Source organism: Stegodyphus dumicola, chromosome 4, assembly GCF_044657685.1.
Source record: "Stegodyphus dumicola isolate Sdum_Otavi_A_Nest chromosome 4, ASM4465768v1".
NCBI lineage: Eukaryota > Metazoa > Arthropoda > Arachnida > Araneae > Eresidae > Stegodyphus > Stegodyphus dumicola.
In genome coordinates this window covers 146,585,851-146,603,966 of record NC_140771.1, presented here as the reverse complement: position 1 = coordinate 146,603,966, position 18,116 = coordinate 146,585,851, and the positions used below count along the sequence as shown (strand labels likewise).

The 18,116-nt window shown below is 33.1% G+C and overlaps 1 protein-coding gene across 2 annotated transcripts in view; it reads left to right on the top strand.

Moving 5' to 3' along the window:
- Window positions 1-18,116, top strand: part of LOC118188827 (pituitary homeobox x-like) — a 131,855-nt gene that overhangs the window by 29,030 nt on the left and 84,709 nt on the right. The window contains exon 2 of one of the 2 annotated variants that reach the window (XM_035359344.2): window positions 15,606-15,871. In XM_035359344.2, coding sequence (XP_035215235.1) covers window positions 15,606-15,871 — 266 coding nt within the window. Of the gene's footprint in view, window positions 1-15,602; window positions 15,872-18,116 lie in introns of both variants that reach the window. The other variant, XM_085815592.1, reaches the window with a different exon arrangement.

Genomic DNA, 18,116 nt, shown 5'->3' with positions numbered 1-18,116 from the left:
CAAAAGCTTTTTTTTTTTCCTACAATTTTTAACAGAATAAAAGTTGCTCAGTTTTCAACAAATTTTAAAGTAACTCAATTTTGACTGGATATAGCAACTTTAAGATCTACTTAAACAGATATGCACCTGCTTCAAGTGCTTTGTGCAGCTGCGGTAGTGGCGATGAAAATGCAAAGCATATTCTTCTTGAGTGGGTTCATGATATCCAGCAGAGGAAGATACTCCAGGCAGCTTTCAAGCGCTTTTCTGTATTTTCGCTTTCAATTTTTTGTGAACTTTTTAGATCTAAAGAGACAGCTGCACAGAATCTTTAAATACGGAGAAAAATTTAATCTTTGAATGAGCTTTGTCTGCTAGTTTAATGTTTAAATGCCCAGAAATGCTTTCCATAAGCTAAAATTATATCAAGATTGTCCTAAATACTAAAATAAAATTAGAAGGGTAAAAGCAGTCGAATATAATACACCTAATCATTACGAAGGCCTTCCCCTTTTTCACCCTCAGTGGACGGACACTTGCAATTTCAAGCATTAGGCAGGAATTGCCTAACCCGTTGGTAAAACAGTTTAAGGTGACGAAATGCGATATCGAGACTTTGTCTTTTATCTATAATAAGTTTTTCATTCATAAGTGTAAAAATTCATAGAAATAACAATTCTAGTTATTAAAGATAGTTTTTCTAGAAATTCTGGCCTTTTCATAAATTTTGAATTCTTAATATTTCATAGTAAGTTTTAGTGATTATCTAACTTCATAAAAGTAAGGGTTAAAGTTCAGAACATAGCCATACAAACTCTTAACTATTTCTTATCTTCACGTAGGTGTGTTTTGAGCATACCTACGGGGAGGAGAAACACCTCTCCATTCCGAAAGCCACCTACACGGTTATCGAAATGGGAAGAAAATCTCAAAATTTTGAAGATAAAACTTGTATCACGTTTCTAAGAAAATACAAAATTTTCTCTTGTAGACTTTTGCAAACTTTAAATATAAATTATTATATTGCTTAACAATGCAACTGATCCATTTTAACAAAAACTCGGATTGTTCCGTTTATTTTATGTAAACGGTGATTTGAATAACGTTTCTGATGAAACTTCAATATGGGAATACTTTTTTACAGAATGATTACTATTCTGATGTATCGAAAGGCCAATTCATGTTCAGTCTATTTACACATGCAATACGTTTTATTTAATAGTTTTTATTATTAATTTCTAGCTTCTTTCTAAACTCCTTCAATTTCTGGTTTCCAATTCTTTCATAATTTCTAACTTTCATCTACGCGTTTGATGTTCTCTTTGATAGCTGTTCAATTTAATTTAAATGTTAACTATTCGACTGCAATTTATTATACTGTAACAATGGTTACAAATTAAAAATACGTCAGAAACTGGTAATCCGAAACTAATAATACAAAAAGACAAAAATGACTCAATTAAGCACATATGTCAAATAATTTTAGTACATTTGAGTAATTATAACTAAACTGTCAAAATTTCCCAATCTATTCACTTATGAAATAATTTCCATACTTCATGAAGCCCTACATAAAATAACTGTACATAGTTATTAGCTCAAAGGGCGTTAGCCCAGAACAGCTATTAATTTCGTTTTGGCATTTTGCGTTGATTTACTATGAATGTCGGTTCACTTTTGAAATTGTTGCCATCAACTATTAGAGCGCTGTATTATATTTAAAGAAATTAAATAACGAAAAATCTGCATAAATACATGTATGTTTCTCTCATTGTGACAAAGCAACGGTACCTAGAGCCAAAAAATTTTGAATATCGTACGTTTCGACCCGAATATGGGCATCTGGAAGCCCAAAATTTGGAAATTAGAGTTTATTTTATTATATATTTCATATTTTGTAAAACTTTAACGAATTTTTAATTAAAAAACTCCTCAACGATTTGATTTGAAAGCGAGCAATGGCAACACTGTACAAAAAAAAAAAAAAAAAAAAAAATCTCCAGCGCGCGAGACTGTGTATCGGAAATTCTAAAGATATGCTCATTTTAAAGTTATTTTGCGATATTGCTGTTGAACTGAATTTTATGGTTTAAGTGCGAAGAACATGATTAATAAATAAAGATAACACACAAAGCGTTAAAAAACGCCCGTTTAGGCGTAATGTAAAAGCTGGAAGCTTTCAGATGTTTACATATATTTTTTAAAATTTATTTTTATCTTTTCGTAAATTTAAAGTTCATAACAAGTGTATAACATATTTTGCTGATAGCTGTGGCTGAGTGGATAAGACTGCTGAACATTGATTGTTTGTCTTGAGTTTTAATCATAGTGGGGTGGGTATTTCGTATAAGCGCAGAACCTTTCAAATCTCCTTTTTTACGTAAATTCCCTTTTTTACATAACTCCAAAAGAGTTTCCCTTAAAATGTCCTCCAGAATGCATTCTTCCAATTGGATATATAAGAACTCCATATGCTGCCGTAATTAATAAAATTAATAAACAAGCTTTAACAAACACTAACTTAACGTTTCTTCAAATTTGTTGAAAGTAACCCCAAAATCAAACTGTTTGTTTAAGAGATTTTATATCGAGATTCAAAAAATGATCCCATATCTTTAAACATAATACATAATTAAATAACATTCACATAAATAAATAATTCGAAAAGTAAAATACGTAAAAAGTATGTAATTAATTTTACATACATAATAACAAAGCCTTAACAGACTCTTTTTATTTCTTAAAGAATTTAAATTCCAAAAGTCTTCACAATAAAAGAAGTTAACTCTCTATGCTAGAACTTAACGATATGTAGATGATCTCATTACCTTTATTAATTTCAAGCGCCTTAAACTTAATAAAACTGATTCTTCACGAAATTTTCTCGATTATCAAACTTTCTAATAATCAACTACTCTCACATTCAGCTTTTTTTACGAAACTCCTAACTTTAATTTTACTGTAAATAAATTGATAAATTCTGTAAAAATTTTACGCTTTTATGTTTCCCTTCTGCTTTAATAAACTGTACTTTGATCATTTCCAAAAGAAGGATTAGGACCACAATAATTAATCAAATATAACGAGTAAAAAATATTTACAGATACACTTGATGTTCAATACGAAATTTTACTACTTATTAAAATCCTTAAAACTAATCTAGTAACCATTAAATTTTTAAATTTTGTTTTAAGAAAGCAGGCGTTATATACTCTGTCTAATTTTTTTACTGGTAGGGTTAGGATAATATTTATTTAGACCTTGCAGGCGAATTATGTTGGAAGTCTGTCAGTTTAAGGATTTGTAAATTTTGTAATTATACCTGTAATTATTGTATGTAATGTAAAATGCTAGTCTTTTTTTTTTTTTTTTTGCTTTTTCCTAACAAAACGGGCCTATTTCATTTTCTCAGACTTGCTTATAGTCCGCTATAAGTGAAAATTATCTACTTTTCTCTGTAAATTTGAGACCGTTAGTCAGAAGTCAATGAATTTCTATTGTTTGAGATAGTTTTAATGCTAATTTTAACTAAAGCAAATACTAATCTCACAAATTTTTACTCAAACATATAAATCTGGCTAATTTTATGGTAGTCCAGTCCCACATTAATCTTTCCGCCTTCCAAAAATAGCATCCAACTCGTCTAGTTTCTCCTAAAATATTGCAATCCGAGTCACATTTAGCAAAGCTGTAAGTTTTCAAGTGATTATTTCGTATGTGTACTAACTTAATCACGGATTTAGTAATATTGACACTAGTAGTCTAGCCGAGTTTTTTATGATTTCAGTTCGCAAAAAAGTTTATTTAAGCGAGATTGGCTAGAAGCAATATTGCGTTTGGGTGAGAAAAACAGCCAAACGATTCCTGACATAGAATATTACGATACTGAAAAGTTTTGTTACATAAAAAGACCGCATGTATCAGTATCACAAAATACATAATAATCCCTAAATGATTTTCTGCAGTAGAATAAGTACTGATCAGTGTTATCAGAGCAATGTTTTACAATTAAATCTGATGCAAAATAGCTGCCATGTGGGTATACTTTTGTGTTGATTACAAGATATTTTCTCTTTTACTTTACAATCAATTTCTATAATTCAAGAAATTTTTGGAAAGCATTTTGTTTCTGCAGTTTGCTGTAGTTTATGTGTATAGTTTCAATACTAACTCATTTAGTTTCAATGAAGGTTATAGAATTAGTATAGTTACATCAAAGAAACTTATTAAAGTTACCGAAAAGGGAAAATACTTATTTGTTGCGGTTGGGACTTATCTTACTTGTCTTATAATAATATTAGAACAAGTTTACGATTATTAACGCGGAATTGCAGAATTGCATCTGTTGTTTGTATGGGCTTTGGACACTGAGGGTGACAGCACGAATTTTGCTTAGTTCTGTCCGAATTTGAATAAGAATCATTCGGAGGACGAGTCTAAGGGTCTCCCATTCCTTATCCCCCAAACACCAAATCACATAAGATAACTTTCGGCTCATCTTGTATTTTAAGTGCCTCCATGCCGCAAAGATATTGTGCATTTACAATTAAGCCTTTTCCATTATTCAAATCCGATACGGCAGCCAGAAAGGTTCTTCACAATAACGATCACGGCTATATGCTTATTTTATCATCAGGAAAGTAACTTTACTTTCCATCCTGGCATGCTTCCAAAAAGAGAATTTCTATTACTTTATTCATTCATTTTCAAATACGTTTTGAATATAGTGAGGCCAATTCGAAAATCATTACGCTGTGAGAAAGCATAACATTTATTAACGTGATTTTTATGGTGTCAGTGAAGTGTGAATATCTAAATTCACTGAGGTCCTGATAGAGTACTAGTCGCTGTTCCTATCATTACATCATAAAAACAAAACCATTTATTCACTTTGCAGAGTTTTCATTTGTTTAAAACTCTATAGCATCTAGTAGATTTTTGCAATTAATATTTAACTCAAAATATTGTTTACGTATGTGTATATCCGTACAGGATGTTCAGTTTGAAAGTACTTCACAGAAATAGCAAGTGAGACATACCTTGCCTAAAGCATTTGGCCCTTAATAAGTGCATTTTTCTACAGACTCCCCGATTTTCCTAGCAATAATATGAAACTTTTACTTATCTATGCAATGGTGTTTTTTTGTAACTTTTCCGTGGTATGTGCACATCTTCTTTAGATACTTCCAAAAAAAAGTATTTTAAACTGGAGAAATGCTTAATGGGCATAGACTTCAGATGTGGTTCTATTGCCAAATATCCCTCCAGCATCTTCACAGTAGAGTTTGCTATCTTGTTATAATGCGAAGCAATGCTCATTCTCCAGCAATAAAGTAAGAAGTTATCAGACAATATTGAGAGATTTCGGCACTCATGCTTGTTTCAAAGAACAGAGGCCTGACTTTTATCGCTTCGCATGGCACATTAATTAGATAACAATTTTAGGGAGATGCAGAGAAGACTAGACAAAAATTTCCCGTTTTTTTCGAGCTCCGAGCTCTGTAATTGGACTACAAACTAATCGACTTTGATGTAACCATTTCTTATCTGAAAAAAATAATTCTGAATGAAAATAAAAATATTCTTACAAAGATTTAAAAAACAATTCAGAGACGGAGCACACAGTTTGATGATATTCAAAGTAGCTTTCCGCTAAAGGTAGTAACACACTTTTCTGATTCTGAAAAAAATTATACTTCACCTACCAAGCTGGTTTAGCATCCTTTGGCATATAACAAAACATTATCTAAATCGGAATCCCGCTATAAACAAAATATGCACAAGATTACATACCTCTAAACGTAGATCCAAACGCTTGCTCAGAATGAGAACTTTCTCTGGGCTTGAAAAATTGCATCTTTTCCATTCTATTTAATAATATCTGTACTTTAACAAGAGCTGCTAAATATTACTAACTATTTTTCATTGCAGCTTCAGCATATTCGTACGTCTACATTAATGTTCAATTGATAGATTATTCGATTATAATACATACTATGTCTATAATAGATCATGTTAAATTTTAAAGATGTCAGAACGTAGCTCAGATTTTCGTTATGTAAAACAAAATTAAATTAATTACTTGGGCAGTAAAACAAATATTGTGATTTTTTACTTAAGTACTTTTATAGAAAATGAATGACAACTTATATGTGCATAAATTGTGCATGTTTACTATTAATAAAATCCAACTTTATAGCAGCAATTTTTAATTATACTGCATAAATTTTGGGCTAAACAATTATGATTATACGTACATAAATTGTGCACGTTTACTATCACTTAAATCTAAATTTGACAGTAACAATTTTAAATGATTAAATGCTTTTAAATCTTGGACTAAATAATAGACAAATGTGCATATTTAAATTGTTATTGGTCAAAATTCCATTCATAGAATGCTTTAATATCTTATAAGGTATTTCTCCTGCCTTCCTAGAGTACCTTCGTGGTGTAGTGGTCTGCATGCTGGGAGCGTATTCCAGAGGTTCGTAGTTCGAATCCTGGTGAAGGCGTTGTGCATTTTCCCTCTTTCCGGCTTCTAAATAACCAGTGATCCGTGGTTTGATTCCCGGCGAAGGCGTTGCTTATTTTTCATCTTTCTGGCTTCGAAATAATCTAATGTCTCTACAATCTTATGAATTTATTTTATTGCTTTGGGCACCGATATTTGTTTATTGCTTTATCTATCTAGTACAGAACAACACTCTATGATTTTAATTAAATTAGTACATAATGCATTGCTTTTAAGCATTTAATTTAATTAATCTTCCCATTGAAATGCTAGATGAATTATACTGTATGATTATAGATTTAGTATAAAAATTATATCTGAAGCCTCTGTTGCATATCTAATTTCTGCTCCCCTGAAGACATAAATTAGTTACGCAATTATTCTTGTACATTCGTTTCATATCATTTAGAATCAGATCTTTTAAGAAGCATCCATTACATATGTCGGAATTTTGAATTGGCTCGAGGATATATTATCTGTTCTCTAATCTTAAGGTATTAGTTTATCTGGTTTTTATCTCTGTTTGGAATTCATATTGACATGCAATGTTAGCTTCTCTGTGTCACACCTATTGCTAAAAGCATTTTTCATATACTATAGCTTTCACATTTTATCTCCAAAATGTTTTAAAACTTCTAATGTTCTGTTCTGTAATCGGTTAATCTTCTGTATTATTCTGTGCAATGTTACATTCTAATTTTGGAATTTAGAAGTACATTGGTATTTAGAAGTAAATTGGTACATATATATATTATCATTTATTTTCATATATATCTACAATGATATGTATAATATATATATGTAATGATATATACAGATAGATATAGGTATATATTTATATAATGATTTAAAAACTGTCCTACTTTCCATTTTTGATTATTTTATTATATATATATATATAATATTTTATTACTTTGTAGCTTTTACGCAAGTATTAGACAGTTTATTACGATTAATTAAATTGTTTACTTATATATACAAAGAAATCATTTTTAACGACGATGTATATGTTAATGATACAAGCTGATCTATAAGGAAACAGTTACAGACACGACCTTTTCAGCTGCAACATACGACAGCAAGCTAGCAAAAAAAAAAAAAAAAAAAAAAAAACACCTACGCAGATTGACATACAAGTATTAGCAACGTTGCCTTTTTTCATTTACGCAATAAATTCGAAGAAAAAAAACTGCAGCATCGGACAGCAAGTTAGCGGGAGAGAAAAGAACGCGCGATATATATGTAGGATGAGGTTAGGATTAAAATAGTGGAAGGCAGTAGCATTTTAAGGGTATTTAATGATGAAAGAATAAACATGATTAGGGTATTTACAGTGTGAAAGGAAGTAAGATAAAAAGTTCTTCATCATGAAACAGAATCACATCGTCAATCAATGTTCTCGAGCGGCATGGTTCAGCTCCATCCAACGCCACGTTCTCACATCATCGGAATGCAAGTCTGTCCATTTCCTCACACAGCTTGAAGAAGTATCTCGCTGCTGTCGCTGTTGCCAGATTTAGGAAAAGGCGGACGAGTTATAGGAGCGAATTACCATATATATATATATATATGTCCGGAAAGTTCTGCGGGGTTTTGATGTAAAATACAAATGTAGCAATACAAAAACAAAAGCATTTTTCATTGAATAAAAAATGTCTTTAGGTTTATTCGTAAGGAAGTTATCGAGGTCATGCTTAACAGTTTCAAAAGAAATTAACTCAGGCCTATCAGCGAATTTGTGTACTACCTGAAGAAATAAGAATTTGAGACAGCAAGGTCTGGTGAATACAGGGGCTGACAAAAAATTTAGTAAGTATAAATAAGTATCCATAGTCGATATGTCTTTCTCTGACATTCATCGAAATGTGGAGATGAGCATTTTCAGGATGGAAAACCCTCAGCAATTGGTCAATTTTTGGCGATTTGCTTCAATTTATGCTCTTAAAATGCTATTTGCAAACAACATTCTTTATAATTTATTGTCTGATATGGTCGCAGTAATTCATAGTACACAGTTGCTTTGTAGTCTCACCATACATAAGCCCACCTTAGCCTATCTCCCACTGTAACTAAAGGAGGTTCATTTGGCTTAGCTATTAGATATTTTTATTGTAATATTATTGTATAGTATCAACTTCTCCTCTCCAACAGTAAGTTGTTTAAAAAAAAACCCTTTTATTTCTTTTCAGCAAAGAATCACATGCCGAACTTAAAGCAAGAATATTCTGCTTTTTTAATGTGTGGAGTAGTCATGCATTGTAGCGGCATACACAGTGTTCTTCAAATGATCGTGTATGAATATTTAGTTCTTCTGGTAGTTTCTAAACTATATAGTTTCAGAGATTGCTTTTTTAATAGATACTTTTTTATACAGAACGGTCATTCAGAAAGGGCATCTTCTTTGAAATAGAAATTAGCAGGTGCAATCTGATTAACATTTTATCTCTTTTTAAGTAAAAAAGCATAATACGCTGAAGGAAAATGAAACACCACTGATAGCATCCCTAGGAACATGTGCATCATGTTCGGTTTAAATACTCGATGTAAACTTAGTGCACCTTATTTATCTTCCAATCTTTAGTGCTGCGAGCGAGATTTGATTAAAAAATGCTTTTTAAGGAGACAAAGAAGGCCGTATCAGGAGCTTACTGAGTTTAAACTAGGCCGTGTAATAGAGCTACGAGAATGTGAATTTCTTTTCGCGATACTGCAGAAAGACTTTGTAAGGATGTTTCTAGGTGCTTGCCTATTGGTAACAGTAGTAGATACGGAAAAGTACTGTCCCAAGAAAGTCGAGATATGGTCGCGCACGTTATACTACTCAAAGTGAAGATCGCAGGATTCATTTCTAATCTCTGGCACATCGCACTGCATCTGAAACAGACATTCGAGTTTTTGTTGATATCAGCGTGACACAGCAAACTGTAACTAACCTAATACAGTTCCGAGCCAGATGCCCTGTATCGGACTTAACACTAATTCTAAATCACAACCATCTGTGATTTCGTGATGTCAGACTAAATCTTATTCGAGGGCGGAGTGATGATCTATTGCATTCTCGGAGGTAAGTCGATTCTGCTTTGGTGCCAATAATGACGTATGTTGATTAGAAGGAAGCCAGGTGAACGTTTCAAATTAAGGTGTCTGAGGCATAGACACATTTGACCTACACCAGGAGTTACGACCTGAGGAGCTATTTCCTATGATAGCAAGAGCATTCTCGTCGTTACCCAAATACCTTGAAAGCAAACTTGGACGTCAGACTGGTCAGTGCACCGATTGTACTGCCATTCTTGAACAATATTCCAAGGGGTATTTTCCATAATACGCAGACAAACGCTCTTTCCCAGACCACTGCTATCATCTGAGTGCTATTACGCGCTTCGCTCGTTAGGCGAGCCGAACTGTGTCCTGATATGACCACTGCTATCGTCTAACATGCTCTAGAGAGTGTCCATTTGGTGGTTTCGCCTTGCGAGATCACCCGATCTTTCTCCCATCGAGCACGTGAACAGGATTGAACGACAAATACAGCGTCATTCCCAACCAACACGGATAGAAGCTGATATGACCATATGCAACAGACATAGAAGTCTATCCCACATAATAACATACGGTAACTGTGCAACACAATGCATGCGCGTTTGGATGTTTGCATTTAACATAGTGGCGAACTACAGCGGTTATTAATGCATACCACCGTTTCATACTTGATATGGCTCACCTAGCGCATACTATAACTTGTGACTTTGAAACATTTATCACATAAATAGGTTATCTAGACAAATGCTTTACCTACGTTTCACTCTAAAGTGATTTTTTTCTTTGGTGTTGGGATATCAATTTCCATCAGTGTATGACGAAAACGAACTTTTAGGTTCTCCCTTCTTAACACAGTACTAAAACAAAAATAACGCTAGAATACCACATGCTAGAACTATGTAGCTTGAATAGACAACATTTTAAGTTTATTTCTATCAAGGTTACTTCTTATTAGTAGTAAAAAAGTTATTAGAAGAAAACGCACTGAGATCTGGGAAACCACCAAACGTTTTGGATGACTCAATATATAAGGTATTTCTCCCGCTTTCCTGGCGTGCCTTCGTGGTGTAGTGGTTCTGCACGCTGGGCCGGTATTCCAGAGGTCCGTGGTTCGATTCCCGGCGAAGGCGGTTGCTATTTTTCATCTTGTCTGCTTCCGAAAAATCCTAATGTCTCTACAGTGGCGCCCGACCTAAAAGGGTGTTGGATGAGGATTCTTCACACCCAGGATTTGACGATTGGGTCCCCTAAAAACCCCAGTTGCTCTTTACAAAGGGGAGTATATAACGTATTCTTCCACTTTTCTAGTGTGCCTTCGCGGTGCAGTGGTCAGCACACTGAGCCGGTATTTCAGAAGTCCGTGATTGGATTCTCGGCGAAGGCGTTTGCTAACTTTTCATTTTGTCTGCTTCTAAAAAATCCTAATATCTCTACAAATATATATTTAAAAATTTCTTATTTTAAGAGAATAAATGTAAATTATTTTTTATATGTAAATAATTTACATTTATTCTCTTAAAATAAGAAATTTTAATTTTGCAAAGTGTCTATTTTTAAGAGAAAACTGTATGATCCAGCTTTGAGGTATTTTAAGAATTATGTTATAAATTTATTGTAAACAAGTCTATGAGCTGAAAATAAGAAGAAATTCTAGAAATAAATCAATATTTTATGAAGTTTCTCTTCCCTTTTAATTAATAATAAATAGCAATTTAGCTCTAAATATAACGTAATTATTATAGAATAGAATAGAATTTATATTGATTTAGTGGCTTTGTCATGAAATATTTATTTCGAAATTGCTGTAAAATACATTATTAAATTATTGTGAAATTGCTGTGATTATCTTTTCAATTTCTACATCAATTTTTAGTATTAATTGATTATTTCTTTTAATTCATCTATCTTTTCAGAAATAAAAATCATGAAATATTAAATTACTATTTTTTTAAAAATATATTTACACGTTTTCTTATTTATTTAACTGCATGCAAGTGTATTTTTCCAACATACAATTTGGTCTGATAAGGTATTTTAAAATTCTTTCTGATGTTGCTATTATTCATGTAATTATTTAGGAAAAAATCTTCTTTGCTCCCCATGATATAATGCTTAATTATAAAGCTTTTTTTATCAAGAAAAATCTCATAATTTTTTATGAAAATTGGAATTTTTGGCTATTGTCTGAAGTAATGTGAAATCTTTGTCGTAACGACTTCGTCAAACTCTTTGCATCAAACTTTACCAGAGCAGATATAGGATGCCAGATGCAGGCGGATAGTAGATGAAGATAATCATCAATAAGATTTGGTCGGTATCGCATTCTGAGCTGTAACAAAAAGAAAAAAATAAAGAGAAGACATTTATGATTTATGTAATTTCACGCACATGGAACAGGAAATTCGATGTACATCTATTTTCTTTAAATACTAATGTCTCTAATTTCATTGCTGTAGAATTTTCAATTCTGATTATTTATTTTAATGTTGTTTCCCTGTTAATTAAAACTGCTAAGAAAAACTCTTCGTAATATAGTGCGACGTTTTATACTTACAATGGGAAATTATTTTTACCCTCCGAGCGTTACGGGTTTAGCCCTGAAATTTCAAATTTCCTCAAAATGTTAAATGTAAGTGGTATGTTCTTGATTTTAATTAAAAAAATGCCTCTCTCACTTTGTACCTTGATTCCTTTTCTTCCAATATACATCCAAACCGAAAGCAGATACGTTAAAAACTAGTAGAAATTTTCATGTATAATGAATATAGAAGGCAGCCTTCTATGCGGAATTTTCTGGCCGTAACGCTGAGAGGGTTTTAATATTGTTGTAATGCTAGAGACTGAACCATCACGTTAGTAGAAAAGTACTTTTCAAATTTAGGGATGTACATTTGTATTTTCAATTGTGTTATCAACATATTTTATGCCTTTGTCTTATTTATGCTTCATTAGTTAAATAAATATTATATTTGCATGCATTATTCATTTTATTATTAATTCTTAAAAATTTACATCGCGTAATTTAAGATCTCAAAAAGATATTTTACTTCAAGACTTAGATATTTAAATAACCATTTCTGAAGAAAATAGGAAATTGTACAAAATTCCTGATGGTGGTTTACGACTGAGATCTTAATTTATAGTCTTATAACGATAAGCAAAGAGCATTTCCTGCTCTACCAATAAAACTTGGAGACTTCTACTGAAATTTTTGTGTTGTCTTCTTGTATATCCTAGACGGCGGATACATTTTATGTTGCGACTTTCTGATTTAGAGCAGGAAGTACGCTACCATTTTTACAACCTCAAAGAAGAGCCTCATATCTTTCTTGCTTTAACTGAAGGTTTTTCAAAGATTTTTTAGCTCACTTTTACCAAAATTTGGACCTCTTAACTATAGACGTGTTTTCAAAGCATGAATTATCAAAGTAGTTGCTAATTACTCAATAATTATCTTTAATTTCTTTTGTTCGAGTACTTTTAGTCATTGTGCAAAGGGAGAGTATACTCATTCACTATTATTGATACAAAAGAAACAAATTACGTTAAAAATGACTCGTTGAAGTGCGTAGAGTAGTTAAATTTGTAACTTTTTAATATTACTCTATTTGTGATAAAATAGGTAATGGATATTAAAATAATATCTAATATCTAATTAGTATCAAGCTCATCTATTTCGTTCTGTAGTGCCATGATAGCTATACTGGAAGAAATTTCTTCCTTTTACATCTCTTTTCCCATTTGTTTATTTTATTTCTGAGCCTATATGAGCTCTCTATGTAAAAAAAAAAACTTAAAATCATAGTCTCGTATATAAAATATACAGTTTAAAATAATCACTTAATAACAGTTTTCTTTTCGTCACAAAACCAAACAACTTGATATAAAATACAATAAATTTGTATGATATGAAAGATAAACTACAAATCTTATGAAGTGAGGAATGGCGACATCTGGCAAATTCTAATGAAACGGATAGACCGTGATCTAATAGTATAACGTAGAGTGATGAGAAAATAGTTTACTCTGTACACACATTATAGCTTCCTTTGCCAGGACGTCTGCAGCCTGGTTACCCTCTGATGTGCCCTCGTGCGCCTTTAACCTGGGTTAAGGCGCACGACGGCACAGAGGGCAACGAGGCTGCAGACGTCCTGGCAAAGGAGCTGTCAGTGGAACCGATGCCCATCCAGACAACATCCCAGCCCCGGCGTCTCATATAAAACCAATATTGCATCAAGCAGTCCTCAGAGAGCGGCAACATGAATGGAACCCAAGTGAAACAGGTCGCCGCACCTACATCTTCCTTCCAAAAGTGTCAACGGCCCGTCTCATTGCAACCTTACAACTCACAAGATATATCACTGGACACGGCCCTTTTCCTTCATATTGCTTCAGACACCAAATCTCCAACACGGACACCTGCATCTGCGGCCGAGAAGGAACACCCCGTCATTACATCTTCCACTTCTTACTTACAAACCATAACTCATATTAAGCATCCCACAGTAATAACTGAGGCCTTCTAGCGCTACGTTATCAGCACTAAGCCAACAATAACATAAATCTCCAAAACCATCGACCCATTAACCTCCATGGACCAAGATGTGTGCCAGCCATACTAAGTCCTGGCCAGCCATACTAAACTCTCGCCAGCTTCCCAGTAACAGCCCACCACACGACCTACATGAGCAACCAAAGAACATCGACTGCAAACATTTTCGGTTCCATGAAACTCCATGCAATTGTCACAGGATCCAATGCCTGCACTCCACCGTCACAACTACTATAAACTATGTAAACTGTAACTATGTGAACTGTGCTACTGAAAACTGTGAACTCTGTGTACTGTGCAAGCTACGATCAGTGCTTACCGAAACCACGAACTGTGAAAATGCGCAAACTGCAAAACTGCAGAGTGAGTAAATATGCATCCTCCTGTACTAAAATTGCCGCCATTTGCATCATTACAACCGCAGCCAGCTGCATCCTCCTGTTTCCTCCGTCAAATTCGCAACGATCTGTGAACTGCGAGCATATAAGTGCACGTTCGAAACAGAGACCTCAAGCAACTGTAAACTATGTGCAAATTATTGAACAACGCACGCAAACAGTAAATGATTTGCGATTATATACATGGGCAAACTATTTACCTATGTGAACTACGCAACCCTGTACAACCTTGTGTGCAAACGCTTGTGTAATCGCAGCTTAGCTTAACACATGCCTTAATTATATTTCTTTATTTGTTTTAAGTATTGCTCTTTTTTATATTCTGCAACATTTTTGTTTTTTTGCCATATCTGTTGAGTCGAATTCTCTCCAAATCTGCAAAACAAAACACGATCTCCCTTGTTTGGCCACGTACAGCCTTTTTCATGTCTCAATAAACTCCCGACACATTCTCTTGGGGCTCTAGGGAGTTGTAGTCGCTAGATAGGTAAGGGCGTGGGACATACGTCTGTTTAACCTATGTTAGACACCAGGCGTCACCGTCCTCCGTAACCCGTAACCTGTAACCTGTACAAGCATTATTTTTATAAAAAAATAATTTATTATTTTATTATTTTAATAAAAAATAGACCCTAGCAACAAATATAAATTTAGTATCATGATTAATATAAGATTTTTATCAGTGTGTACTGTAATGCGTATTATAAGTGTTGTGTCGTTAACATATTATTATCATTGATACGTAATCCTCAAATACATTTTCATAAAATTAGAAGAAGTCATATTTCTGACTAGTCCTTATGAGTCTAGAAAAGCTTCCTTTCTCTGCTACGCAAATAGAGGAAATACGATAAAATCGGTTGCAAGCGGTGGATCTGCATATCTGAAGATGGCATCGTTTTCAAAATTATAGTTTTTACTGATAAATACAGTTCTGAACAGTGAAAAACAACGATTGTTTCTGTTTTATTATTCAGTTTTCCTACTAAGCAATTCGATTTTCTTTGAAGGTTGGGGAAAGGGGTTCTGATTTATAACTACTAAAATAGTTATTGTAGTTATGTGTAGTTTTGTGGAAGAGAATACTTAACAAGATTTTTTCCCTTTGTTTCAGTAGATTCCAGCCACCACCACCACCCGTCCGGCGAGAAACTTCGAGGTGGCGGTGATGGAGGAGGGGGTGGTGGAGGGGAGAGCGGGGAAAACTCCGGTGGGGATGAAGGAGACCCCAAAAAGAAGAAAAGACAGAGGCGGCAGAGGACTCATTTCACAAGCCAACAGTTGCAAGAGTTGGAGGCCACTTTCGCCAGGAACAGATATCCGGACATGTCCACTCGAGAGGAGATTGCGATGTGGACGAATCTCACAGAAGCACGTGTTAGGGTTAGTGGAAAATGTTTCTTTTACTTTTGCTGTCGAATCTGAACTTCTTCAGACAGCTGTGAATATTGTTTCTTTTATGGTTTGGTTTTAATTATCAGCTCTTTGGAAAGCTTTGAGATTTGCATTATCTTGTCTTAGAATTCTGCTGCAAATACACAAAATCTTATCAAATTACCTGTTTATTTGTCTAATTATCTACACATTTATTCTATTTATCATGGATCTCTCTAACCGTGTCTTCACTGAAACAATATTTAAATCTTTATAAAAGTAGATATTTTTCAGTATTTAAATCATCGTATAATTTAAAGAATATTTTTAAACCTCTTCCTTTTCTCTCACTTTTCCTACTTCTTTTAACCAGCACCGTGTTTGGGAAACTATCTCTCTTATCTAAGTTTTCAAGTGAATAACAGCAAATTTTTAATCTTATAAAGTTAAATTGAAAATAAATAAAATAATTAGAAATTGGAATTTTATTTAATTTAAAACTTAAAAAATGAAATGGCACAGTGGCATATAAAAAATATTGAAAAACATTTACTAAGAGGATATTAATAACAGATGACATGCTAGTAATTTAACTCAAATTTTATCAGAAGTTTTCTCAAAACTCCGATATTAGCAGTTCTTAGTCTGTTCCTGTTTTTGGACAAAATATTTTTAATCATCAGTCAATAGATCAAATTTGAAGTTAAACAAAGAAGAAGAAACTGTATCGTAGGACATAATAATGCTCGATATATACTAAAGATATTTTCTTTTGTAATCAGGAATCGTAACATAAATGTTTTTACGAATTTAATTGCAGGCCGTCGTTTTTTAACAATCCGATAAATTATTCTTTATTGGATTGGGATAATATTTGTAATGGCATATTTTTCTTGCAATGCTATTAGTACGGTATTTCTTGAAATGGTATTTCCTACTATTTAATCCCTTCAAAACGGATAAGTGAAAGTTAGTATTCTCTCCGTTAGACACTAGTTCGTTTTATAACATTTCAGTCATTTTATTTAATTGCCCGATCAGGTTATATATTGTAGTTAGCTAGATTTTTAAATTCATAGCGGCTTCTTGTTGCTTGCACTCGAGAAAACATCATAACAAAGAAGTAAAATCAATTTGTCTCTAAAACTTAATTATCATTGGCTAGACATTTCAAACAACTGAATAACCTATCCGTTCCCAGAGGTTTGCTGAAACAGTTGCCACATGGGAGTATTCCGATCACCACTGCCGCAGTTAACCAATCACTGACCCAAACCGAGAACCGAACCTAGTCACATGGAGATTGTAAGTTTTACGTCTTTTTGCTATATGGAATCAGCTCTAATAAGCTTCTTTTAGAACATGCCCTTTGATTCTGATCTGTTGAATTTAAAATGCAGTCGTCTACATATTTAAGAAAAGAAAACATTGAGTGGAGCTTTTTTTCTTTAGATTTGATTATTATAACCGGCGACGATGATTTTTATAAAAGGGCTGCTTTTAAATGAAATTTCATTTATTTTAATTTGTCCAATTATAATAATCATCGATATTAATAAACGTGGGGAATGTATTAAAAATAGAATGCTACAAAAATATAGGTATAAACGATCTGCTTCTAAACAACCTCATAATATTCACATCTCTTTATTTAAGATAATAAATTATTTTTCTGGACTTAAAGGGACATATTTTATTTATTAATGCAAAGAAAATCCTTAAAATCCTTGATCTGACTTGAAAGGGCTGCTGCCGATGATTAATGATTAGTCTTCTACTTACAAAGAAGAAACATAAATTACCTTTGACATCAAATTAGATTTTGCGTTAAGTGAAATTTAGAATAAAATGAAATAATAAAAACTTAAAGAAAATTCAAAACTAAAGGAACAGATTTTTTAACCCAACAAATAAAATCAAAAATCACTGAAGCATTTAAAATATGTTCTGTGCCTGTTGAGCTGAGAAAAGTACGGAATTTATTTAGAAACATATGAAGTGATGTCAATGTCAAGCAAGGCTTTAAAACTGAAGGTGGCACTATCTTTTTGCCTCAATTTAAACTCTATATCATTATCTAAGACGTATCTTCTAATTTCATATGAAGAAAATGTACGTACCCTATTAAGCTTTTTCAAAGCGGTACACGTGAAAGTCAACAGCGCATCCCCCTAGATTCCAGTCACGGATAGTTATTTGAATTAAACTACCCGAAAGTCCACGGGGAAATGCAATAATTCTTTACAAATTTTAT